At 26.2% G+C, this 27,061-nt stretch overlaps 1 protein-coding gene across 1 annotated transcript; it reads right to left on the bottom strand.

Moving 5' to 3' along the window:
* Positions 1-1,652: 1,652 nt before the first annotated feature.
* Positions 1,653-7,345, bottom strand: LOC145829295 (ras-related protein Rac1-like). The gene is made up of 4 exons (XM_082937054.1): positions 7,328-7,345; positions 3,351-3,532; positions 2,811-2,982; positions 1,653-1,862 (listed from the first exon to the last, which is right to left on the bottom strand). Exons 1-4 carry the CDS (start codon positions 7,343-7,345, stop codon positions 1,653-1,655), a joined length of 582 nt encoding a protein of 193 aa, XP_082793180.1.
* Between the last annotated feature and the right edge of the window lie 19,716 nt (positions 7,346-27,061).

The following is a 27,061-nucleotide window of genomic DNA, read 5'->3' as shown; positions in this document are numbered from 1 at the left end:
TTGTCGTTTTAGAAACAGTAATAAAAATAATTTTATGTTTCAACAAACTACTAGGTTAAAATATTAAATATATTTAATATAACTGGCTAGTTACTACAAAAGCAGCTTAACTCTTTATTTTTTAAAAACTAGAGTTAAAACACGCATGACTTTTTCTTACAACGAAATAACTCTGTTTTGAATTAGATCTTAGTTATTTTTTAAAACAATTTCTGATAATATTTAATTAAAAGTTTAACAAAAAGTACTAAATTTTATTCATTACATAATTATGAAAAGTCGTGAAACGTAAAAAATAAAGCTTAAGAATATTTTTGATTTTATACTATGACTAAAATTTTAAAGCATTGTATCATATATAGTTTCAAATGTATCAAGCTACTATAGTTTGGAAAAAATATAATAAATCTTTTGTTTAACTAATTACTTTCAAAATTTTACAATTAAAAGTTATACTACTGAAGAAGTTTAGTTTTGCTTCTAAGTTTGTTAATCCATGCTAAAGTGAAGCACCGTGTCATTTTGTCGCTGTGTCATTCTGACACCCACCCTGTTTTACTAAAGCCATAACTTCTATTACACTATTCAACAATAAAAACCATTTCTGAAAACAATTATAGTTGATGTCAGTGATAATGCACACATATATAAGCCTATAAGGTGATAAAGTCTAAAAAGCTTTTAAAAATACTTACTTAGTGAACTTAAAATAAAAAATTTTTTAAATTTACATTGTCAAAGAAGACAAAAACAAAACGCTAAAACCTTACTTAAGTAAGAACATGTTTCGTAATTTTATAACTTTAGAAATAAAAATTGAGTTGGTGAGTGCTAATATATATATTTCTTTTTTAATATACTGTTATTTTTGTTTTATGTTTAACTTTATAAAGTTCGACAAATGATTAGAAAAAATATTTTGGAAATTAAAAATATAATAATTTTAAAAAATAATTACAATTTTAAATGCGAAAAAAAATGCATTAAGTGAATAAAAAACATATTGTTGATATATATCCTTAAATATTTTATTAGGAGAGAAGGTGAGATTTATACAAACTAAACATAATAAAAAAAATATATATAGTAGTTACTAACTTGATAAAAAAAAACCTACCAAATACATTAAAGACAGTTGTTTAAGTTACTTTAAACTACTATTTGATAAGTGCCAATGTGCTAGTACTACTACAGCAACTAAAACCAAATAAGCAAAATCACAAAGAAAAGTACTTATTTACAAAACCATCAAAAATTTTGAAATATAAATCAAAAATAAAACTAGTTGAATATTTAGTAGTAAGGTAGTTTTAAAAATAACGACTTCTTAATATAATTACTGTAATATATAAGATTTTTAAGGTCATAAGTATGAAAAAATTAAAATCTGAACGCTTAATTTTGTTTATCGTAGTACAACCATATAACAATACAAATATTTTCAAGTACTACCAGCATTTTATCCCTTCAAGATACAGAAACAGCAATTGATATTAGTTAACCGATTTTTTTTTCAATTTTTATGTTTGAGTTTAGAAGTTGTAAAAAATGTTTAACAATTTTTTTTTATTAAAATATAGCTAGATAAATCTTTTTATGCAATGCAGTAATCAAAACGAGAGTGTTATACGAACTTCTCAGTCTTAAATATGTTAAATAAGACTGCAAATTGATTTCTTCTCTTCAACTTTTGGCGGGTAGAGAACGACTTTTATGGCCGCTTCGAAAACTTCCCTCAATCCTTCCCTGGTCAGCGACGAGCATTCTAAGTATTTTCTAGCTTTTATGTCATTGGCTAGTTGCATTCCTTTTGTTGTGGATATGGGGTAAAGGTCCTTTTGTGCCAGTAAACCAAGGGTTTTCTGTTATGATCGAATCATTTTAACACTAATTTTGTAATCTTGTACAAGTTAAATAATTTTAGTAAATTTCAAATATTTATATTAGAAGATAACCTTGTAAACTTGAACAAACTATTAATTACTTATTCTACCTTTTTATTTTAAATATAAATCTTAGAAAAAAGATCATAATTTTTTATTTAAAGTAACATTACTTTAATACGTAATCTCATTTAAATTTTTTTATTGTAAAGTATATATAGTCCTTTAAATTCTAATTTTAGCCATAAAGTATTATTGAAGTTGTTACAAGTACTGTCATAGTAAATGTTAACGAATCAAAAAAACATTTTTTAACATGAAATATAAATAAATAAAAACATATGTTTTATCTTAATTTAGCACTTTATTTATAGATATAAATAAAATATATGTAATTAAGTTAAGCTTAAGTATGTTTAAGCGAAGTAGATTAACTATTGTCATATTAATAAATAGAACTTAATAGAAACGTAAGCAAACGTGGTGTTATGTAGATATGAGTAATTAAAATTCAAAAGTAAATTTTATTCTGACTGTGTTAAATGCTTTAAGCTTTAATTATTTCTTTTTTTTTTGTTTACGAAATGAAAATTATAAACAGAATAAAATTGTAAACCACAATTATTTTTAATTTTAAAGCCTTGCTAAAAAATCTTTTAAAAGCTCTCTGTTACTATAATTAGAAATATATTAGTGTACTTAACCTAACAATATAAGGCACAAAAAACTCCAAAAATTGTATAATAATAAATACAAATAATTTTGTTTAAATTTATTTTGTCTTTCCTTAAGTCGAAATTTAATTTATAAACTTATTACCTATTAGTCTAAAACAGTTTTGAATATAATTGCATTTAAAAGTTATTTATAGATCATTAAAAGTTGCCATAAAAAAAGGTCTTATAGCAAAAAGGTCTTTTAATCTACCTCATCTGTCCTAAGATCGATCTTGGTTCCCACCAAAACTATGGGGACTCCCGGACAGTGGTGCATTAGTTCGGGATACCATTTTATCTTGACGTTTTCGTAGGAGGAGGGCGAGCTTACTGAGAAGCACAAGATGAAGACCTGAGTGCCTGGGTATGAGAGGGGGCGAAGTCTGTGAAAGAAAAATTGTTATTAAAGAATTATTTTCTTTAAAAAAGTTAAAACTTTGGTTTCTGTAACTTTTTCTTAAATTTTTCTTTTGTTTTATAATCTAGTAAACTTTTGTTGAACGTACAAAAATTAAGTAAGTTAAGTATTAATAATGATTGGATATATTAGATAACTACTATAATCAAGCACTAATAAAGATAATTAAGAAAACAAACAAAAAACTTTTAAAACTAAAAACTGTTCATTGTGTCACAAAACATATTATGACCTCACACTTGTCAACAAAAAATAGCTTAAAAGTAGTTCAAAATTAAAATGTTTAATAGTTTCATACTATGACGTAACAAAACAAATCATGACGTAACACACCTGTCGTAGTCTTCCTGCCCGGCTGTGTCCCACAAGCTCAAGTTGATCAAGTGGTCGTCTACCACCTGATTGGCCGAGTAGTTCTCGAACACGGTGGGAATGTATTCGCCGGGGAATTCCCCTGCTGTGTAACTGATTAGCAAGCAAGTTTTGCCGACCGCTCCGTCGCCCACCGTCACGCACTTGATTGACTGTTGGATTTTTGTTTTCTTAATTTGAATACAAATGCTTTTTTTAGTATAAAAAATTATTAGTTTGATAAGACGTTTTTTAGTTTGAAGAATTCTGTAACATCGTAATATTTAGTATTGCTAAACTATGTAGTTTATTTAAACAAAGTAGTAATACCATTAAACAGTTATTAGTTTGTAAAAAAATCGAACGCATTTTATTGACTTTTGTTGTATATAAAATTTTCAAGTAATTAAATCTGTAGTGTTTAAAGTGAAAAATTCGATCACCTAACGTCACTAACTTAAAATGACTAAAACAATTTTAAATAGTATCAACGAAATCACACAAAGCATTAACAATTAAGCGTTCGTTAGTTTACTTGACAGTTTGGAGAAATTCTTTGTATTGATAAGAATTTAAAGTTAACAAAAATGATTTATTCTTTAGTAATTTTAGTTTTTGTAGTTGCTAATTTTTAAAAATAGACTTTATTGACTGCTTGAAAGTTTTTACTACTTAAAGATAAGATAAGCCATTATCATTAAGTATAGAGATAACGTTTTTATAGATATTATTAACAAAATGCTACTATCAACACGCATTTCATTCTGTTGACTAGAAAAATAGTTGAGCAAAACACCACGCATTTTATCGACTGTTGAGGAAGTGTTTGTTACATTAAAAATTAGTTAGTACGGTAAGAGGAGATAAAACATTTAAGTATCATTGATAAAATGCTAATACCATTAGGAATGTTATGAAAAAAGTTAAACATAAAAAAAAAATGTTTTTAAACATTAACTAATTCAAATATTAAAACTATAACAATGCTTTTTGCTACTGTTTGGAAAAATAAGTTTTTGCTTTGCAGAAAATTTTGATGCATAATATTTAAACATTATTATTTAGAAATAATAACTAATCTCTACGCATCTTATTATTAACTTAAAACTATAATTTTTAGTAGTGAGTTTTTTCAAAGTAAGTAAAACACAACTAAAGCTTTTACTGAACTAATTTTTAACTCTGTTTAAAAACATTTTTAGTTTATTAGGAATAAAAGTAAATACTTTCAATTATTAATGCTTTCAATTTAAAAGTACACGTTCTATATAACATCTTGGTTATTTTAGTTAGATAAAAAGTGTGAAATATATGTAGTATTAATATTTTTATAAGTATTTAAAACATTTTAGCATATTTTATTGACATTTTTTAGTCAGTAGTTTTAAAATAGATAAACATCAAGCATTGTTCGTTAATATTTTTATCTATAAAATGATTTAGTAGTTTTTAAATTTTTTTATGGCAAGGATTGTTTAATTTCTATATTTGAAATTAACGAACAAAATTATTATATAAATAGTACTAAAATTGATAAAAACAGTTGTTTTTAACTTGTTCAAAATTGGTTTTTCATAAGCTTACATAATAAAACATATGTAAATAATTTTAAAAAAATGAACATTAACAAAATGTGTTTAGCTTTAAATAAAAAAAAACTTGAGTTATCAATAGATAAACTAGTTAGGAAAACATTAATTTTTTGTCAGTTTAACAACTGTATACTTAAATTTTATTAAACAAATACTTTTGATAGCTTTTTGTAAAACAGATAAATCACGTTTTTACTTTTAGAACTTACTTACTTTATTCGTACTTTTATATTTTGGCATTTCAGTTATTTTTAGTGTAAAGAAAACTTTATGGTTTTTCTCATAGTAAATAAAACTACTAAAAAAAATCGTTTAACAGCTCAAAAACAAATACTTTTATAATAAAACTTTTAACCGTTTTACCGATTTTTACACAATGGTAGACACATAAGTGATTGAATGCGAGTAAGTGAGAATAAACTATTGTTTTAAAACAAAAACGTGACAACAAGTTTTATAAAAAGCCAGCTATTTTAGAATTAAATTTTTTAAGCCTTAAAACAAAAGAAATAAACCGTAAAATAATTAATGTTATCTTAATTTTACAAATAAATTTTTTTGAACATACTGTATGTAAAATATTGGTTGTTTAAATAAATTGACTGTAATCTACAAAAAAAAAAGTTCTCTTCAAAGAAAAATTCCCAGAATTTATAAAGTAGTTTCAAAAAAGGTTTTCAAACACTTAATAAGTTAAGCACAGATTGAATGTTTTAGATAATTTGCATATAAGTTCCAAGCTAAAACAAGTAAGCGTATATTGTATTTATTAATTGAAAGTTTAATAAAACGTTTCTTAGCACTTTTTCTGTTTAAGGTTTAAATCAACATGCTTATTATGCGTAATTTTACGGCTTAACATTTACATATACAGCTTTTTTTGTTTATATTAAAATTTTATTACTTTAGAATGTTCTCAATATTTTTTAATAACAAATTTACCTGCATGTTTTGCTTCTGATATTTATTGTAGCATTAAAGTACAGTATTATTAAATCTGTAAGTATAAAAAAAGTTAAAAATGTTTATTCTATTTTTAATGGTTTTAGAAAAAGAATTGTAAAACTTTATTGTTTATACTTTTAAAATCACGAGAGAAAATGTTTGTAGAAATATTAAATTAGAGTTTTTAAAATTTAAAAGAATTAACTTTTATATCATGATAGCCATTGTAAGTTTAAAAAGTAAAGTGTACAATTAAAAGTGAAATAATTAAACTGATGAAAATTAAAGAATTTACTTTTGCATTGTTTTTTTTTCATACTAATCACTTTTAGATTATATCTACTATAATTTTGAAAACAAATAAAGCCTTAATATAAGTAAAAAAAACAATTTCAAATATTAATTTTTTAACTTTTTTTTAGTTTCTTGTGAGAATTGAGACTATAATAAGCAAAACTTTTGAATAAACTAACAATTATATTTTTGCGTTTTAAACTAGAATGTAAAATTTGATCAAAATAAAACTGTTATATGATTTAACTAAAATTTACTTTTTAATTGCATTTTTGTTACTTAATGCAAACATATATAAAAGTACATTAAACTAGTTTTAAGTTTATTATTTATGATAAAACTACTGAAAACTGCTTATTTAAAAATCAAGAAAATCATAAACATCATCTAAATTTTAAGTATAACTTAGTTTGCTTGTATCATAATATAGGTCGTAGTAAAACTTAAAACTAAATTAAACTGAAGTTTTCAAAAAAAAATTGGTTTAAAAGTAAAACAAAAAATAAAATAAAATAAACGTTATTTTAACATGAAACTTGAACTGTTGTAAGAAACAATGAAATTTTATAAATGAGTAAGTAATGAGTAAACTGTCAAACTGTGCAGAAAAAACTTATTTGGAGAAAGTTTACCTACGTAAAAAATGTAACACATGTGCCAAATACTGTTCAAAACAAACCAATTATTTCAATTTACTTACTAAAATTGATAAAAAATAAAACATTATTCTAAAAAATTTCTAAAACAACGATTAAATACAGTTGAATTGTAAGTTAAACACTTGAAATATTAAAGTAAATGAGTATTTTGTAAACTTTTAATCAGATGATAGAAATACTTAAAGTAGATTTACTATTTTGTACATACAGTTGTGCAAATTACATTTGCAATATTACAAAAGTATTTATAACATCAATAAGTAAACGATAGTTATTTAGTTTTAAACAAATACAATAAGTAATAAAATTTTTGACTTGACTTATATTATTGTTCATTCAAGTATTTGTTATTTGTAAACTTTTTAATCTTTTATGAAATTTTTAAACTGGGAACGGGTCACTTTTGCACAAGCGTCACTTTTGCACAGCGTCACTTTTGCACGAGGGGACACTTTTACACGAGCATCACTTTTGCACGAAGGGACATTTGTTCACGGCGATTTTTTCCTTGAAGACATTTTTTTAGGGCAGAATTTTTGCACAACGTCACATTATTACGGTGATATTTTTGCACAGCGACATTTTGGCACGATAACTTTTTTTACACGGAACACAACTTTAGTATGCAGGCCAATCAACAGTTATTTTAGCTAGTACGAAATCTATAACATAAAAAGAAACTGAATACTAAAATTTTATAATATACTTATATTAAAGTAAAAAAATACAAGATTTAAAATCTTAAACAACAAAAGTAAATGTTAGAAACAAACTAACGAAAAGATAAAATAAAATTGTTCATAAAAGATTCATACCAGGGACACAAAAAAAATATCTACCAAGAAAAAAGTAAGTTCAACAAAAAAAGACAATGGTGAAACAATCTAAACTAATATTGAAAATAAAATTGCAGCAAAGTAATAAAGGACCTGTATCTGAATTACAAGATGTAACAGAGGAAATTGAAATTCATGCGGACAAGTAAGATATTTTTTGTTTTGGTTAGAATAGAACTCTCAAAAAATGTAGTTAAATTTAAAGTACTAGTTAAGTACACATATAAGTTTTGTTATTTATTCTCGGATAGTAAAGACTAACTATGTATATATATATAAATATATTTATTTAATTATATAAAAACTATAATTTAAACAGCTGTTTCACACATTGAAATGTAAAATTTCATGTGATCGTCAGTAAGTTACAGTTTATTATAATAGTGAACAGAAATTTCGATTTTAGAATTTTTTATAATAATTATGACGTAGTAATGGTACAGTTTATTGTACGATTAGTTGAATTTGAAATACGCTGTGAATATTATTCTATGCTTTTTAGGAAAGTTTAAAAAGGTTATTTTGGAAGAATATTTTAAGCTATTAGAAAAAATTTTTAGGCTGTTGGGGAAAAATGTTATAAAATGCTATAAAATACTCGTGTTTGCCGCTTCGATTTTATTTTGTTTTAATATTTAGTTGGTTTTAATTTTGTTAAAAAAGTATTTTTGATAATGGATGCATATGTTTTGTCTTTCGCTTTTCTTGTTTAGTGTAACGTTCTTATCTGATTTTTCGATTTCTATTTTTTCTAAGTTACAAAGTTTGCAGTCGAATTAAGTATTGAATTTTAATTTTATCCTGTTCAATTTTTCCCATTTAATTTTGTAGTCTGTATTGTTATCTTTTAAGTTCCTTATGTAATTCGCTAGTTCTGTTGTGTGTCTTTTGTTAATATTGTTGAATCCATTATCAAAAATACTTTTTTAACAAAATTAAAACCAACTAAATATTAAAACAAAATAAAATCGAAGCGGCAAACACTAGTATTTTATAGCATTTTATAACATTTTTCCCCAACAGCCTAAAAAATTTTTCTAATAGCTTAAAATGTTCTTCCAAAATAACCTTTTTAAACTTTCCTAAAAAGCATAGATAATATTCACAGCGTATTTCAAATTCAACTAATCGTACAATAAACTGTACCATTACTACGTCATAATTATTATAAAAAATTCTAAAATTGAAATTTCTGTTCACTATTATAATAAACTGTAACTTACTGACGATCACATGAAATTTTACATTTCAATGTGTGAAACAGCTGTTTAAATTATAGTTTTTATATAATTAAATAAATATTAAGCTTCAATTTGATTTGTCGAGCACTATCGATCAGAACTTTGTATAAAACCTTTAATATATATAAATATATGTATATATATATAAAATTAAATACATAACATAGTTTCATATTAAAATAAGTTTTAACAGTTATTATTAAGATAATAGAAAATACACATTATTAACATTAAATTGAGATTTGTTTGATGGCTTTCTTTTCTTTAATCAATTTTTTAGTTATTTTTAGGTGTAACTCGCTAAGAGACCTAAATAAAATAGATACATTTATAATAAATACTTGTTGTTTACATCAGTAATAAATTTTAATTTATTCAATATTCTGAAAAAAATCAAGCTTTTAAAAATTCAACAAGCTTTTTTGTATAAAATTTACTATTTTAGTTAGACAAAGTAGTCGTAATTCGGTCAAAAGATTTATTTGTAAGGCCTTCTCAGGTAAGCTTAAAGGTATAACTAATTGAAATAAAAGTTAAAATAAGCTTAATATTAAAATAATCTTATTAGTTCATATTTTTTGTTTTAAACTAAAACATACAATTTTTATATTAAGAAAAAAAAATAATTTAAAGCTTTTCCGGTGAAAATTAAAAATTAAAATATTAACTCGTTTGTCTTTTAATTGTTTAGCATTAGTTTTTTTTAAGTTAAAATAATGTGTTGTACTTAATTTGTGATTAGACTTAATATTTACATCTTGTAATATGTTTTTAAGAAGCTTTATGCTCGAATAGTTAATCTCTTTGAAAATACTATTCTAAGTTCTTATGATTGATTGTATAATAAAAAACTTTGAAGTATAAAATAACAAATTGATACAAAAACTACTGTAAAAGATTAATATCTTGAAACTTCTAATATCAACTTAGTGCGACGACTTCAAATAAACGAATAACAAAAACAAAAAATAGGCATTTAATAACAAACACAAAAAGTATTTTATTTATTTACAGTAATTATATGTACATATCAAGTTATGTTTATCACATTGTATTGCAACAATTTTTGAATTCTTTTAATATTACCATAAAACTATGAATTAACAAATTTTTTTGGTTTAAAATTAATAACAAAAATATTTAGCAAAATATCTTATAAAATAATAATCTATTTACCAAAAACAAGGAGTAATCATAAATTATTATGTTTTTATTTTAAGTAGTTTTAAAAGTTTGGCCATTAAAATTAAACTTATAAAGTTTAACACATTTCTGATTATGTTACATTTCTGTTTTAATACTTCTCTAATGTTCACTGTTCAAATGAAAATTACTCATTAGCTTTTGTAATACAATAAAGAAAAAGGCAATTATTTTAGTTAGCAGTCAAAATACTTTCACCAGAAAAATTCATTTGTAGGTAAGAATTTTTGAATAATATTATTAAGCTTAACGTGTAATTTACCAGAACTGTCCTACAAAATCTATATTATACTCTTTGAAAATGAAATATTCATGTAAACTGTATTTTTAGAATGATGTTTGTAAATTAAAGTTATTTTATTAAATTTTTAAGTGGATCATATATTTTAAATAAACTATATTACAATACTGCATATACTATATATATTTTATACAGCAATTGGCGTTGAAACAATCATGTTATTGTGTACCATGGTTGTTAGAACTAAATAATACGCACATTTTCACCAATTTCAACACAAACGTTTGTTTTTCAAATCAATGTAGTGATCGAGTGATAGTGTGGCTCAAAGTTAATCTGTGCAAACAAGTTGTAAATTAATAAATTTTTTAAATGTTGATTCAAACTATTGTTTTAGTAATCCCGATTATTTTCTACTAATTTTGATTTATTTTTATTCATAATATTAATAACATTGTTACATTATAATAATATTATTAGTATTAATAGTTGAAATAACTTTTAGTATTTAAATAATGTCTAATGAAAAAGTAAAAAAAAATAACTTTAAAAAATAATGATTCTGAACTAAATTCTTTTGTTTAACTTTTTGATTGTTACTTTTGAAATATAGTTTATATTTTACTCATAGTTACCGATTTTATTTTAACTAGAAGAAACAAGTTTACTAATATTTTAGAAATCATAAAATTTTATTCATCAGCAAATAAGCCTAAAAATATTAATAAAGTTGCTAATTACAAGAACGACCTTCATCTTTTTCAAATAGTTTTAAATTGTTGATTTGATGGATTATGTGATAAAATAAAAAATGTATTTTTATAAGTTTATATTGATACACACAATGTCAACCTAAATATCTGAACAGAATCTTTTTGTACAACTTTTTAATTTGTATTTTAAAATTATAATTTTATTTTTACTTATAACAATGTCAACTTAAATGTTTTTATATTTAAATACTTTAATATTTAGATTTTATGATAGGCAATTTAGAACTGGTAAAATTACAATGCTGCTACAATAAGCACAATTCAAAAAACGTTTATTATACTGTTATAAATTTTCAAAAAATTAACAGAACGAAGATAACAATTATAAGAAAAACTATTACAATCGATAAAACTCTTAAAAATTTTTAAACTATTCTTCTAACAAATTAGCTTTGTATAAAAAGTTTTAATTAATTTATAAGCAATAAAACATCTTCTTTATCTTCCATCAACGATATGACAAGAATTATCTGTTATAAAAAATATACACGAATTTTATAATCATGTTAGTAATTCGTAGGAAATCAATTATCAAACTTGATATTTCAAAAAACAACTTTTACTAATTACCAACAATTTTTTCTGAATATGTATAAATTACGTTTGTTTTGTGTAAAATTAAAAAAAACAGTTATTAATGCAAAAGGGTATAATTAAGTTATTAATTGTTTTTCAGAAATATAATTAGATTTATTATTTTCATATCATTTTTATCTTTTTTTATCTCCGTTTTCAGAAAAAAAAAATTAAATACAGTGAACTAATGTAATAACTAACATTAATATAATTTTGACATTTTTCCAGAGTGTTTATTGTAACACAACTACAGATTAAAGACGAATAGTTATCTATTTTACGTAAAATAGATAAGTCTTTTGGAAAAAAAAGTTTATAACATATAAACCTTTAGAATGCCTTAAATTTTTGAAAGGTATTTTTTAAATTTTGATACATGGCTCTTTACTTTTGGTCTTGGAGGTTTTTTGCTAGTCGAGTCGTTAAGATCACAATTTCCACAATTATAAACAGACACAATCGTTTCTTCACTGATGCTAGTTTTGCAAATTGGACAAGATTGAAAACTCTGATTTAGTTGTAACAACTCGTAGAACCAAGACCAACTAAAATTAAAGTAGTTTAAAATTTCAAAACCTTGAAAATTAACAAACATATTGGCAATAAGAATAAACTTTCAGAATTTTTTAATTTAAAAAAAAATCAGTAATTATACTATTTTGAAACTAAAAACATATTCTGTTAAATGTCTGATTAAAAAAGAACAGAACTAAAAAATAGCAAAAACAAATGACCGCAAAGCATTACAACAGGATTTTTGAAAACATCTAAACAAATACTACAACAAAACTTAGCTTTATCAAAATTTAAATTGTTTTGCTGTTCGTGACTGTTAGCTGTATCTTTCATTTTACGTTTTTACTATACGTAACAGTTGTAGTAATCTCTATAAAGCAAACTTTATCCGATATTAGTATTAATTACTTTTACTTATATATTTAAAAAAAATGACAAAAATATTGTTTGAACTTTTTCTCACTGTATTATAAAAAGCTAATGGTATATGTTTACAAGAATAAGTATTTACTTCCAACAAATTTTTATTTTTAAACAATTTTAACTGACTGTATACGGCCCATCGCCGTCGATTACCGAATACGGCATTATTATTTTGATTCATTATAAATTTCTAATTATAGTAAACAATGATACAACCTATACTTTATAAAACACTGCAAATAAAGAAACACTGTAAGTTTATATATTTTTATTTACTCTTACTAATACGTTTATAATATTTCTGTATAAGTTTTGTAAGATATACATAGAATCATCTTTCATAAGTTTAACTGATAATCATTACTCTTTTTATTGTTTAAACATAAAATGTAGTATACAATTCAAGTTGGTTATAGCTGATAACCAAAACTTCTAAAAACTATCAATGTATTAATATTGAAGTTCGTCTAGTGTAAAACACATTATGTCTACACCAAATTATACTAATATTGCTGCGAAGTATTGAAATATTTTTTTAAATGCATTATTAGACCCCGTGATTTGTCTTTTGTTAACAAATTGTGATGAAATAATCGAACAATTTTTGGACTTTTTACCCAAACATCTTTGTTTGCTTTAGTAGATATTATATTTGTTTTTTACTTAAATAGGAGTTAAAAATTATTAAAAAATCGCAGTGAGAATTCCGTAAAAAAAAATATTTTTTTTTGTTAAAAAGTCTTAAAGCTATAAGAAAAAACGAATAGAAATGCAAACGTTTTGATTTCATTAAACATAATAAACAAAAGGTTTGTATTTATAAAATAATAATAATCAGTATAATTAGCTCATAAAAACAGATTTAAAAAAAATATTTTAGTGAATTACTTTTTTTCTTAATTATATTTTTATTGCTTATATTAAAATTTTTCTAACTACTTTAAGTGTTTTTAAAACGGCTAGACGTTAAAAGTTAAACTCTTTTTTGTATTCAAAACATTGTAATAGGTTAATACGTACAATCCTTAAAGTATCGTTTAAAAAGTAAAGAATTTAATTTTATTTCATAAAATTAACTTAGTTTACCTTAAGTTTTAGTGTTTTAAAAAAAAGATAATTTTGTAATTATATTATTATTGTTTATAATTTGAGTCTTAAATTGTACTAGTTATTCTAATTTATGCTAATGTTTTGCTTTAAAAACAAAGTTTAACCAGTTTTTAAAAAAATAAAAAGTCATAAAAAACTTAACGATATTACCATTTAAAAAACATTATTATAACCATAGTCAAAGTTAAAAAAAACTTTTATCAACTTATATTGTTCATAACAATAGCACACATTGGTTACTCATTTCTATATACTCTTTTGCTGCCGATTATTTTTGTAATAATTGTCTTCTTTTTAGACCTAGATTTTTTTAATATTGTTAAGAATTATTATCTGTTAGAAAAAACAAAAAAACAAATTACTTAATTAAAATTTTTTCATATTTTTACAACTTAGAAAAAAAAAGACACTTGTCTAATATTTGTTTTATTAATAACAAATTTGTATTTAATTTATTTAAACTTCAACAAACTGTTTCTTCAGTATAGAAATTACAGTTTTAACTGTTACGATTTTTTTTTAGATACTCATTAAGTATGTTGTAACGCCTCTGGCTATAAATTAAATTCAGCAAAAGAGTTTTCTCTAATTAGGGGTTTTTATTAATTTGTTAACTTTCTAAATTGCCGCCTTAGATTGAATTATTAGATTTGTGGCAGCTCAAGCTGAACTTTTCTATGTGCTAAATTGTGAGTGTTGTTATTAATCTCTTATTTTTTAGTTCTGTCTTTTAAATTGAAATTTCTAATAAAGTTAAATTGAAGTTAATTTTACTGTGGTTTGCATAAATTTGAATAAATAAACTCTGCTGTTGATAAAATTAAATTGAAGTTAATTGTACTTTTGGTTTGTATAAATTTGAATAAATAAACTCTGCTGTTGATAAAATTAAATTGAAGTTAATTGTACTTTTGGTTTTGCATAAATTTAAATAAATAAACTTTGGTGTTAATAGTAAATTATATTGAAATTATCTGTAATTTGATTTTACATAAATTTGAATAAATAAACTTTGGTGTTAATAGTTAATTATATTGAAATTATCTGTAATTTGGTTTTACATAAAATTGAATAAATAAGCTTTGTTGTTGATAATTAATTAAGTAGCAAGCTGCTTTTGATGCTCTTAATAATCTCTGAAATTTACAAATCAAATTTAATTAGTTTTAAAATAAACTAGTGGGCCACACCTAACTCTTGGTATAGCACAATGAGTAATAGATCCAAGCCCACCAAAAAGGATAGTATGTTCTCTAAAGAGAACATACATCATACTTTAGACAAGGTCAACAACCCCGAAACTCGCCGTAGCCTACCTGGTCCATCAGACCAACCACAAGCCACGTGCGAAAGATATGGTGACCACGACGTGAGTGAACACGCTTTAATTGATACACAGGGTATAGAAATCAGTGCCGAGATTGACATGAACGTAGGGGGGGATCAGTCAGGAAATAACCAAAAGGAGGAAGAACCCCAGGCAGCAATGAACAGTTATCAACAACCTAGAGACCAGCCTAATCCAAGCGGTCTGCCAAGACAAAGCTACCCACCCCAAAAAAATCCTACACCTAGCAACTATGGGCCTCCACCAAGGGTGACAGGACCACCTAGCAACAGCTCCATTCCTCCAGCAAGAACCTCTCCTTTGCCATTCCAACAACAACTCCAACCTAATAACTTAAACATGGACTATTCCCTCCAAAACAACAGGAGACCCCCTATTCAAGTGCCACCTCAAGAACTGAGTGCCGAGGAGTTAGTACAGGGGATCAAAAATTTGAAGGAACAAATTCGACAGGCTAAACTTTAAGAGGAATTTCGAAAATTACAAGAAGAATTACATGAATTGAGAAGTCCAAATCCATCCACAAGGACAAATCACGACATCTCAACTCAGGGTAGACAGAATGGATCCTCAAATCCAGGTTCCCCACCAGGTTTCACACACCTCAAAGGCTCAAGACCTACCAAGGAGCCAGGTGACCAGTCGCTCTCCTCCGAACTATAGAGGACCTTCAGTAGAGCAAGGAGGGTCAGGTGTGAAAGAAAACTTCCAACCATGTGTTCGCAGTCCGTCGTACAACTGCCAACCCCAGCCAGAAGATAGTAGGTATGACGTCACAGTAGACATAGGTGGCAGTACGCCCCGCACAACAACAAGTCAGCTGTATAAACTAATGCAAAAAAAAGGGCGATCTTGTCAGTCAAATCGGATACTTAAAGCGCGATACAGAGCAGTTAAAAATAAAGCTAAAACACTTTGAGAAGATCGCCAACGATTATGACATTCGATCGGATCAAGATCTTTACAGGCTGCTTGAAACATTAGTGACCTGGAAAGAGAGAGAGAGCTACTACCACAGATATAAACCAGAAGATATGAACTACGACACGTTGAAAGAGTTCCTAATGAGTGGGCAAGAGCGAGTAAGCAACGTGCTACTGGCAAGAACTGACAGGCACTCCATGTCAAGTAGGGAACTAGGTGATGAGATTAATCATTGGTTAGCTGAGTTCAGAAATGAAGGTGTATTAACAAAATTTCTCACAATACACTTAGCACCTCCTCGTTTAAAAAATCGTTTACGGGAGAAGCTTCACCTGAAAGACAAAGACTTTCAAATTGCTTGGAAAGTAATGCTCGACACAAATGAGCAAGAGGCAATGGGACGAGCTAGGAATATAAACTATAGCAATGCCCCGCGCTCAAATCAAAACAGACCAGCCCAAGCACAGCAGCAATGGACAGCCATTAACAACAATGAAATTATATGCAGAAACCATCAGAGATTTGGTGTAAATACCCGTACCTGTTTTGACAGGAGATGTAGTATGCGCCATCAAACCATATCTCAGCCTCATGCAAAAAACGAGATCCCAAACTCTCTGCAGTGAGAGGGAGAGTGATTGGGGCTACACTATCTCACACAAAAGCTGTCTAATTGGTAAATAAAACCGCCCCTCGACAGCAACCCCCATCTCAACCGAGACCAACCAGAAATGCCTCAAACTGCACTATAAGTCATCCAGGAAATGAAGTGTCCACACCTTCAAACAAACCAAAGATGACTTTTCATATAAAGCAAACAGCCTCACGTAGTGCAGCAGAAACACCTGATGAGAACCAAAGTTCTGAGCAACCGCAGCCAGCATCAACAGGGCCAGCGTCAACGGTCAGCGCCGCCAAAGCCAGCACCTCCACGACCAGCGCCAACGATCTGAGCCACTTTAGCCAGCACCACAATGGGCAGTCCCAACGGTCTGCGCAAACACAGCAAGCATCACCAGGGCCAGCGTCAATGGTCAGCGCCACCAAAGCCAGCACCTCCACGATCAGCGCCAACGATCTGAGCCACCTTAGCCAGCACCACAATGGGCAGTCCCAACGGTCTGCGCAAACACAGCCAGCATCACCAGGGCCAGCGTCAACGGTCAGCGCCGCCAAAGCCAGCACCTCAACGACCAGTGCCAACGATCTGAGCCACCTTAGCCAGCACCACAATGGGCAGTCCCAACGGTCAGCGCAACCGCAGCCAGAATCACAACAAAAATCTCTCGACACTACCAATCACAACAAAGATAAAAGTGTAAAAAAATGGACATTTCAACTAAATAAATTCCCTGCACCCAAACCGAAGAACCTCCCTCAGGGCCTACTATTTGTAGCGGATTCAAACACAAATGTCATTTTTTTGGTTGACAGCGGATCCGAAATTTCAATCCTGCCGAAGGAATTGACTAACGGTATAGACAAATATTTTCCTAAACAAAGTAGAACCATCCAAGGGTTTGGTAACAAAACAACCCACCCTATTGGTAGCGCGGATGTCGAACTTCAATTGGGGAATTTAGAACCCATCAACCACTCGTTCTGGGTTACTCAAGAATCACGCCACTTTGGCATTATTGGCATGGACCTGTTAAGAAAGAACGAACTAGCGATCCTGCCATCTACCTCTCAACTATGCAAGATGGGGTCAAACGAATCAGCTAGACTGTTCGCACCTGCTGAGTTGCCCACCCTATAGTCGCTTCAGTCAACCACATCAATCTGGGTGGTAAGAATACGACTCCGTTAGAAGAAAAATGCAAAAGACTATTAATGGACTTCCCTGAAATTACCAGGAAGCCAACCTACCACGCAAAGCCAAAACACAACTACGAGCTCGAGATAATATTGGATAATTACAAGCCTGCCATGGTCAAAGCCAGGAGACCTGGTGTTTTTTTGTACAAGCATAGAAAGATATTTGGTACTTTTTAGATGAATACTACTTAAGGGCTTATTCAAATAAGCAACAGTTGATTTTCACTGATTATTTTGTACAACACCTAGAAGCTGCTTGCATTTTTTATATTACTGTTAAATGACTTAACTTTTTAATTTTTTAATTTTAAAATTAATGGGGTTTTTGATTTTATATTTATTTGTACAACCATTAAAAATTGGTATCTTATAGACATGTATTTTTTTTTTGTAATTATCTTAGCTAAAATAGGTACTGTGTGATATTTTATATAAAAATCTAAAATTTTCTATATTGCATTGAGTTTTGGTTGTCTCCTGTTTAGCACTGGGAAAGCTTGCCAAGCAAATTGTAAAAATCATGGCTCAATAACTTTCACTCATCTAGTTTGGTGGGGTAAGTCGAACTGCCACACCCCAGAGACCTCAGAATGAGCCATTCTAATAAGAACAAGCTGCCACTACGTACAGCAGAATTGTAGTGACGATGTCGATTCGTCTGGAAATGCATACATGGCAGCACACCTTCGGATGCCATGGGGGCAATGCCAACCCGTCTGCTGATGATGTCAAGCAGACCCTCGAATCCGTTGGCGTTGATGACGATGGTGAACAACGCCAGGTCGCCAGCGATTAATTCGCGGAGAAGGACGTCAGTGGAGCCAAACTTCCCGCCAGAGTTCCGGGAGAACCACTACAAGAAGAGCGGCCGCAGCTGGAGCAACCAGAGAAGAGGAGGAGAAGGCGAGTAAGAAGAGGCCGAGCCTCAACCTCCAGTGTAAGAGTAAGGAACCATCATCATGAACGGTAAACATTGACTTTTAAACAAACTTTTGACTCATGATTGTAATTAGGAATTTGTAAATTTATATTTAAAAAAAAGTCTTTTCTTTACAATTTCTTTAGAATTTCTTTTTTAGTTTGTTAAAAAAGCATTTTTACCACACTTAAAAAGTGTCTTAAGCAGTTACTACATTAAATACTTATAGTTTTAATTTTACTTTAAAAATAGCTAGTAGAGTGTTTAAATCCAGATTTTGAATTAGCTCAAAAATGTTGTTATATGCAAGTACCTTTTAGCACATAAAGTTGATGATCATAAGTATCTCTTAAAATATTATTTCTGATTATTACATGTAAATTACAAAAAGAAAGTTATAAACTTATGTTGCATGCTTATATATCTCTAAGTTGAGTGCTCTAGTGTATAATGGTTTTAACCTTGACTATATTTAAAGTTTTTTTCAGTTTAACAAACGTTTAACACCTTAAAACTAATGTTTATCTAAAAAATTCAAGTTAAAATTCTAAAAATATTTAATAAGAGGGGAAAATGTAACGCCTCTGGCTATAAATTAAATTCAGCAAAAGAGTTTTCTCTAATTAGGGGTTTTTATTAATTTGTTAACTTTCTAAATTGCCGCCTTAGATTGAATTATTAGATTTGTGGCAGCTCAAGCTGAACTTTTCTATGTGCTAAATTGTGAGTGTTGTTATTAATCTCTTATTTTTTAGTTCTGTCTTTTAAATTGAAATTTCTAATAAAGTTAAATTGAAGTTAATTTTACTGTGGTTTGCATAAATTTGAATAAATAAACTCTGCTGTTGATAAAATTAAATTGAAGTTAATTGTACTTTTGGTTTGTATAAATTTGAATAAATAAACTCTGCTGTTGATAAAATTAAATTGAAGTTAATTGTACTTTTGGTTTTGCATAAATTTAAGTAAATAAACTTTGGTGTTAATAGTTAATTATATTGAAATTATCTGTAATTTGATTTTACATAAATTTGAATAAATAAACTTTGGTGTTAATAGTTAATTATATTGAAATTATCTGTAATTTGGTTTTACATAAAATTGAATAAATAAGCTTTGTTGTTGATAATTAATTAAGTAGCAAGCTGCTTTTGGTGCTCTTAATAATCTCTGAAATTTACAAATCAAATTTAATTAATTTTAAAATAAACTAGTGGGCCACACCTAACTCTTGGTATAGCACAATGAGTAATAGATCCAAGCCCACCAAAAAGGATAGTATGTTCTCTAAAGAGAACATACATCATACTTTAGACAAGGTCAACAACCCGGAAACTCGCTGTAGCCAACGCAACATAGACAGAGGGATTAACAAAAGGGGTGTTGACCCAAACTCTTCGCGCCGTAGCCAACCTGGTCCATCAGACCAACCACAAGCCACGTGCGAAAGATAATGTTTTAACAAATAAGTTTTTTTATTGACTAAACAAAAATAGATAAATCATTTATAAAATAAGTTTTAAATCTTTATATCTAGTTTAAACCCAAAAACATGTAAGATAATTATATACATTATAAAAAAAATTCTATTTGTATTAATGTTACAGCGATTCTTTAATAAGGCTACATACAAGGATTTTGTTTGATGTTTTATATATATAAAAAAATAAAAACATTTTCAGTTAAAAATATACTTGTTACAATAACTTATGGCAGAAAAGAAACAAAAAAAAAAGTATTAAATATGTAGATAATTATCAAATGAAGTATAGATCTTAATAATGTTTTTCATGAAAAGATTACCACGTGATTAGCTCTCTGCTTTATAAAAACATCACTGCAAAGACTCAAAAAGCATTCTATCGTTATTTAGACTTTAAATCAAATTAAAATAGTATGTCAGAACTTGTAATAATTATGTTTGTTTCAGTTTTCAATGCTATACATAAGCTGCCTTAAACATTTATATAAGTTTATACAACAACTTTATTAATCAAATAATTTTTGTTCAGATAAAATCAAAGTTAAAAGAAAACTCAAATTCACAGTTTAGTATTTTATAATATTTAAACAAATATTTTTCTAAGGAAGTTAATACGGTTTTCATAATATTTTTTTAAATTAAATTCATAAATTTAAGTTACTTAATTGTGTTTAATCTTGTTTAACTTATTAAAATTATACTAGAACAATAAAAAGAGTTATGCAAAAAAACAAGAGTTTTACATAAAATGATTTTATTTAGATAGATATACTTTTTTAATTTGTTTCTGATTTTAGATTAATAACTTGTTTGTTTTAATTACTTTTTAGTTTGTACTAACCACTTATTAATTTAAAAAACTTTTGTATTTGAAAAAAGTTTTTTCTGCTTCTAACCGCCCACTTTAAGTTTCAAAAAGAAAAATTTTAGTAAAAATACTCTTTAATTTCCTTTAGAAATAAGAGTGTATGACATATGAACCTTTAATTTTTTTGTTTAAAAATTTTATCGATTCTTCAATAAACATTATCTATTGTTCAATAAATATTGTCTTCTAAATTGATAAACATTTGTACTTATGTTCTTAAAAAGTATACTATATCGGAATAATGATAAAACAATCTGAAGTTAAGCGGATTAAAAACTTAGTAGTTTGACAATTTTTACTTTTAATTTAGTTAACTAGTGTTTTGCTATCATAATTCTAATGGTTAACTATAACAATTTTGAATATTTACAAGCTAATTTTGAAGTAATAAGATTTGACTGTAATTGTTTTTTTTTTTTGAAATTTATCAAAAAATAGTAATATTATATTAAGTTAACAAGTTTTAAAATAATAAACAAAAACTACTAAGTTTTCAGAAATATACTAAAAAAATTGCATGAAAATTTGTTGCAAAAATTTCCTACAAGATGAAAATATTTTGGATAATAGTATTGGTAATAATCTGGATGTCATACCGAAACGAAATATCTTCAACATTTCAACTTTTAAAGAACTATATCCTGTTATGTCTACAAATTTTAGGGCTTTTGAAATTGTTTGATGTTATACAAATGTTTAACGTCAGAAGAAGAAGAGGACTGGTGTGTGTTGCTTTAATACTTTTCGCAACCTGTGGTGATGTTTTGATTGTTTTAAAAAACGTTTTCCAAGTCTTTTTTGCTTTTGCTGCAAATGATGCAATATTTTTAATTTTCTTAGTTGTAGTTGGTTTCTACTGTTCTTTACATTATTTGTGATTAAAATTTCATCTACTTTTTAATTCATAACATATTTATAGATCAAACAGTATCAATCTTTATTTATATATAAATCAAAAAAGTGTATTGTGTATAAGTTCGTTTCTCATTAAAAGGATTACTTAAACTTACTGTTACTAAAACGATAGATTTTTTTTTTATTTTTACAGAATTACAAGTAGCCATGTTTATATCAAGTTATTGCGTATTTTCTAAATAGTTATAACTGTGTGTTTACGCAAAAACAAGCTTTTAAACTTTAAATTTGCTTAAAATTGATTTTTTTTTACTGTTAAAAATATAATTAACTCTAAGTATCTTAAACTTGTACACAAACTATTTAGATCGCACAAAAAAAAACAATTCATAGTAACAATTAATTGGAAAAGGATAAAGTAAGCTAGTATTAAAACAACTAAACATTTTAATAAACCGTCTATCACAGCAAATGTATGTTTTGAAATAAGATAACCATATATTAAACATTACTGAAAGACTTTTTAATTTTGTTTTCAACAATAAAGTCGTTACAATGTACACAATATTAAAAACTTAAAATAGAAATATAAATTTTAAAGTTCCTAATACAAAAGTATGTATTTTTCCAGAAAATTAATAAACTTAGTCCAAAATAACTTAGGCAAAATAAAAACAAAACCAAATATAAAAACAACAACTAAATTGAAATACTATATGTTACTATATGAACTATGTTTCACTCTTTTTTAATATATAGTTAGACTGACGTTGTTAATATATTTAGAAAAGTGATTGTACTAGAGTCTTTGTAAGATTGTCTCGTAATATTTATAGATTAATTAAATATCTTAAGAAAACATTAGTGCATGAGTGAAAAGAAATTATCTAGCTATTAAAAACTAATATAAATAATTGATTTAAATTATACTTTTAATACTGTTTTTTTATGCTTATTTATTATGTCAGTTTTGACCAATAATAGATCTGTTTATTGTTGATTAAAATCTGAAAATTTAAAAACTAAAATTAATACATTCAAAGTAAATAGTTTTTATGTATGTTGATAAAAAACAGATTTTTACATGGAGGAAAACTTTTTATATTGTTTACTTATACAAAAGTTTATTGTTCTAGGTTTTCATTATTAGTTTAAAAAAACTGAAGTTTTATTATTTAATATTAAAAAAAACTATGTTTTTTATATGTTTTAGTGTTATAATAAAGTATAATTTTAAATACCAACTATAACAACTTAAAGATTGCAATATGAATAAAAAGTGTGTAAACTATCTAAGATTGAATTTACATAGTCAACAACCAAAATTTATAAGCTCATTTATATATATTTACAAACTTTATGTACATAACACCTTTTGATCATGGAGTAAAAAATATAATAATTAAAAAACCTTAGATTCAAAACTGCAGTAAATCTATTTTTGATTTTTTCAAAACTTATATGCCAACAATATTTTTTACCTTATGCTAACGGTTCATCTAAATTTCTAAATTTAAATTTGTTTGTAAGATGCTTCAACTAACATATATAAATAAAAATATATACATAGTGGATATAATAAGTAAAACAAATCTTGCGGTGAATCCTAGGGTTCTATTTATGTCCAAACGAATACTTCAACGTTCGGGAAAAGATCTTATGAAACCTGAAGAAAAAAGTCTAGTAGTTTACAAGTTTAAATGCTGCTGTGACAGTTGCTGCATTGGTCCAACTGCTCGACACCTCACAACTAGAATAAAGGAACATGTTACCAAGTGTATCACTTCGTATATTAAAGACAAAAAGAAAAAAAGAGTGTTGCAGTCAAAAATACAATAAAAAAATCTGCGATAGCAGAACAACTTGTGAATAATCCAAGTTGTTGAAAAAAGTTTGCATTATCTAGTTTGAGTGTAATGCGACAATGTTCAAATACACTGGAATTAATTAGACTTGAAGCCATTTTAATACATTTAAATAAACTAAAATTTATGTAAAAAGAAAGATTTTGACTACACTTTAGCCTTATTTAGTTAAGTCCATTTTGTGTTGATTTTTAAAGTTTTTGTCGATAACACTTATGTTTACTAAATAAATTAGTTAATTAATTTGTAAAATTTTTGTATATATACTTGTTGTGTTTTATTGTATTGTTTCAATAGTAATTTCCCTGAAGAGAATTTGACAAAATATATAGGAAAGAAAAAAAAATGAGTGTTCCTTTAACTATTAATAAATATATATATATATATAAAATAAGGTTAATGTTCAAACTTAAACACCTTCTACTGAGCCCACCTGAAGGGCTTTTAAATAATTTATTGAAAGGAGCGAATTTATATCGTCTTGTCGACATATGAAAAAGCTTCTCTTAAAATACAACAAATTTTGAAGTATTTTATAGTCAATTAACTGTTGTTTTCGTTAATTTTAGTTGTTCGATTAGTTAGATGGTAGATCGATTTTTGTACTGAATATTTGTAATGTACAATATTACGTCATACTGTTTTTTGTTTTTTTGCATAACTTTTGTATCTTTGTTTAGTACAGTGCTTTTTGTTTTGAATTTAACTGGCTGATGATTAAATCTTTATGAAAAATTAAAGCTTTATGAAACATATGTACAAGAATTTTTAAAATTGCCATTTCAATAGATTATATATATATATATATATATTTATTTATTTAAACATAACTTAAAACGAAAGACCAAACCGTTTTATAATTAATCGTTTATGTTAGTTACTTTCATAAACTTTTATGGATTTCTATAGAGAAAAATAACAAAATTTAATTTACATAAATTAGATCGTTTATTGTTTATTAATTAAGTTATAATATTTAATGCCTTAATAATAAAACTAAAGTATTTTTAACTTATCATTTTGAATTAGAATTCCGTTTCTAAGACTTTAAGTTTGTTTAGATAAACTTTACTTTTAGATGAAAAAGTCTTATAATAACTTTAAAAACGTTTACTTTGGTGTTTGTGTGGATTAAGTTATAAAAAAATTAATAAATTAAGAATTTAAGTAGAGACTACAAATTAAGATAAAAATGATTAAATTAATAAAGAATCGTTAGTCTTAGCTCAACATCTAATAAAAAATAATTTGTAAAAAATTATAAAATATATCTAATTATTGAACTATTCTTGGTCGAAATACATTAAACTTTAACAACTGACACAGCTTTTTTTACCGAAATCTATCATGTGTAATTTTCTTATTATGGCTATAAATAACTTACGAAAAAAAAAAAATATGAGAAAATAAACAGAACTAGCATATTTAACAATATTTGTTAAAAACTTCAAGCAATAATCTTTATTATAAAAACTTGTTTCTATGATTTTAATTTAGATTTATATTAAATAGAATTATTTGTTTATAGTATATAGCTGTAAGTTTTGTTATTTTAAATTTTAATTAAACAAAAATTTTACGCACCCTAGATATTTTTCGCTAAAAACGTTTTATAAATTTGTTATTAAAAAAATCTTAAAACTTATAAATGTAGTTATTTAAGATGTAGTTATATAAGTTTTATAATTAATTAAGTTATTTAAAAAGTATAGCAGAAAACATTTTATTTTCTTTAAATTTATTTTAGTATTTTCGTAGAAAGGCTCATCAGAAACAGTTTTTTACTGAACTGGAATAAACACAAATTGAAATAAAATCATACTGAAGTTTAAAGTTTAAAATTCTTCTCAAAGGTTTCATGTAAGAATCGATCAGCATGTTCCGAAAGTCTTGAAAAGCTGCTTTGATGGCCGTTCTGAGAAACCAACGAAAAAATGATTCTCGGCGATTGGGCAACAATTCTGAGTATGTTAAACACTATAAAATAGACAATTTTTCAGTCTTAATGAGAGCGGAGAACTCTTTTCAATTGTATATTCTGGAAGCCTTATGTATTCAATCTTTAAGGCCCAGTTTATGTAAGCAGAAAAAGTTCGTATACCAAACTAGACTTTTTAAATCCTTATATTAGTAATTTTAAAGTAATTAGATTCTTGTTAAATTTTAGTTTTAAGTATAGTTTATTTAGATTGTTTTAATTTTAACGAGTTTTATTAGTATACCAAATTTATTAAGCATAAGCACTAATTTAATTTTTAACATTTGATTATTACGTCACTTCATATCTTAAAACTTTAAACTTCAGTATGATTTTATTTCAATTTGTGTTCATTCCAATGCAGTAAGAAACTATTTCTTATGAGCCCTACTATGAAAGTACTAGAATAAATTTAAAGAAAGTGAAATGTATTCTGTTATATTTTTAAAATAATTTTTCCACTAGAAAAAAGCTGTTCAAATTAATTAAGTAAAATATATATGATTAATCTCTTTAAAATGTACGACCTATATTTTAAAAGGTTTGAATCACAATTGCTTCCTGTAATAATTTTACAATCGTAACCTGTCTGAGGTGAAAATTCATAGTAGAATAAATTACTTTAATTATGTTAGTTTTTAGATATCAAACGCTAAAAAATAATATGATAATAATGCCTGACGGAAGTGGTGTATTTATAATGATACAAACATTAAAGAACTATTTCTTAATATTTCTTATCGTGATTGGACTATTTGAATTTTATCTACTGATGAACCATTTAAACTTAAATGGAACATTCAAGACGTTTGTTTTCTTTATAATCTGCTTTATATATTACATTGATATTATAAAAATTTTATTTGATATTTTTGAACTATTTGATGATGGGGACAACAAAATTATCAGCTTTAAATACTAACTCAAATACAGAGATTTTGTAATTTTAATTTCAGTTCAAAATAAAAGCCTTCTTTTCGTTGCTTTAAATACCTGTGAAATTGTTCGATTTTTGTTTACATTCGACTTTATAAAGTTTTTCTATAATTATTAAGTAAGCTTAACAACATTCTAAAAACAATATAATATTTTTATAAACTTTTATTAAATCCATTTTCCGAATCAAAGGGGTTGTGTGTAAAGTGTTCTCTAAATCTTTTTTAATATTAACTATAGTATTTACTCGCATTAAAAAACCTTTACTTTTATTTTTTGATTTTAATTAA

The sequence above is a fragment of the Thalia democratica genome, chromosome 2 (genome assembly GCF_965202585.1).
Source record: "Thalia democratica chromosome 2, ktThaDemo2.hap1.1, whole genome shotgun sequence".
NCBI classification, from domain to species: domain Eukaryota; kingdom Metazoa; phylum Chordata; class Thaliacea; order Salpida; family Salpidae; genus Thalia; species Thalia democratica.
This window is presented reverse-complemented; position numbering and strand designations above follow the sequence as displayed.

What these genes read in the sequence shown, in the direction of transcription:
- LOC145829295 (XM_082937054.1), bottom strand. An exon ending in GGGCAGGAAGACTACGACAG is followed by an intron (nt 2,983 to 3,350) that starts GTGTGTTACGTC and finishes TTTCTTTCACAG; the next exon opens with ACTTCGCCCCCTCTCATACC. An exon ending in TCGATCTTAGGACAGATGAG is followed by an intron (nt 1,863 to 2,810) that starts GTAGATTAAAAG and finishes CGATCATAACAG; the next exon opens with AAAACCCTTGGTTTACTGGC.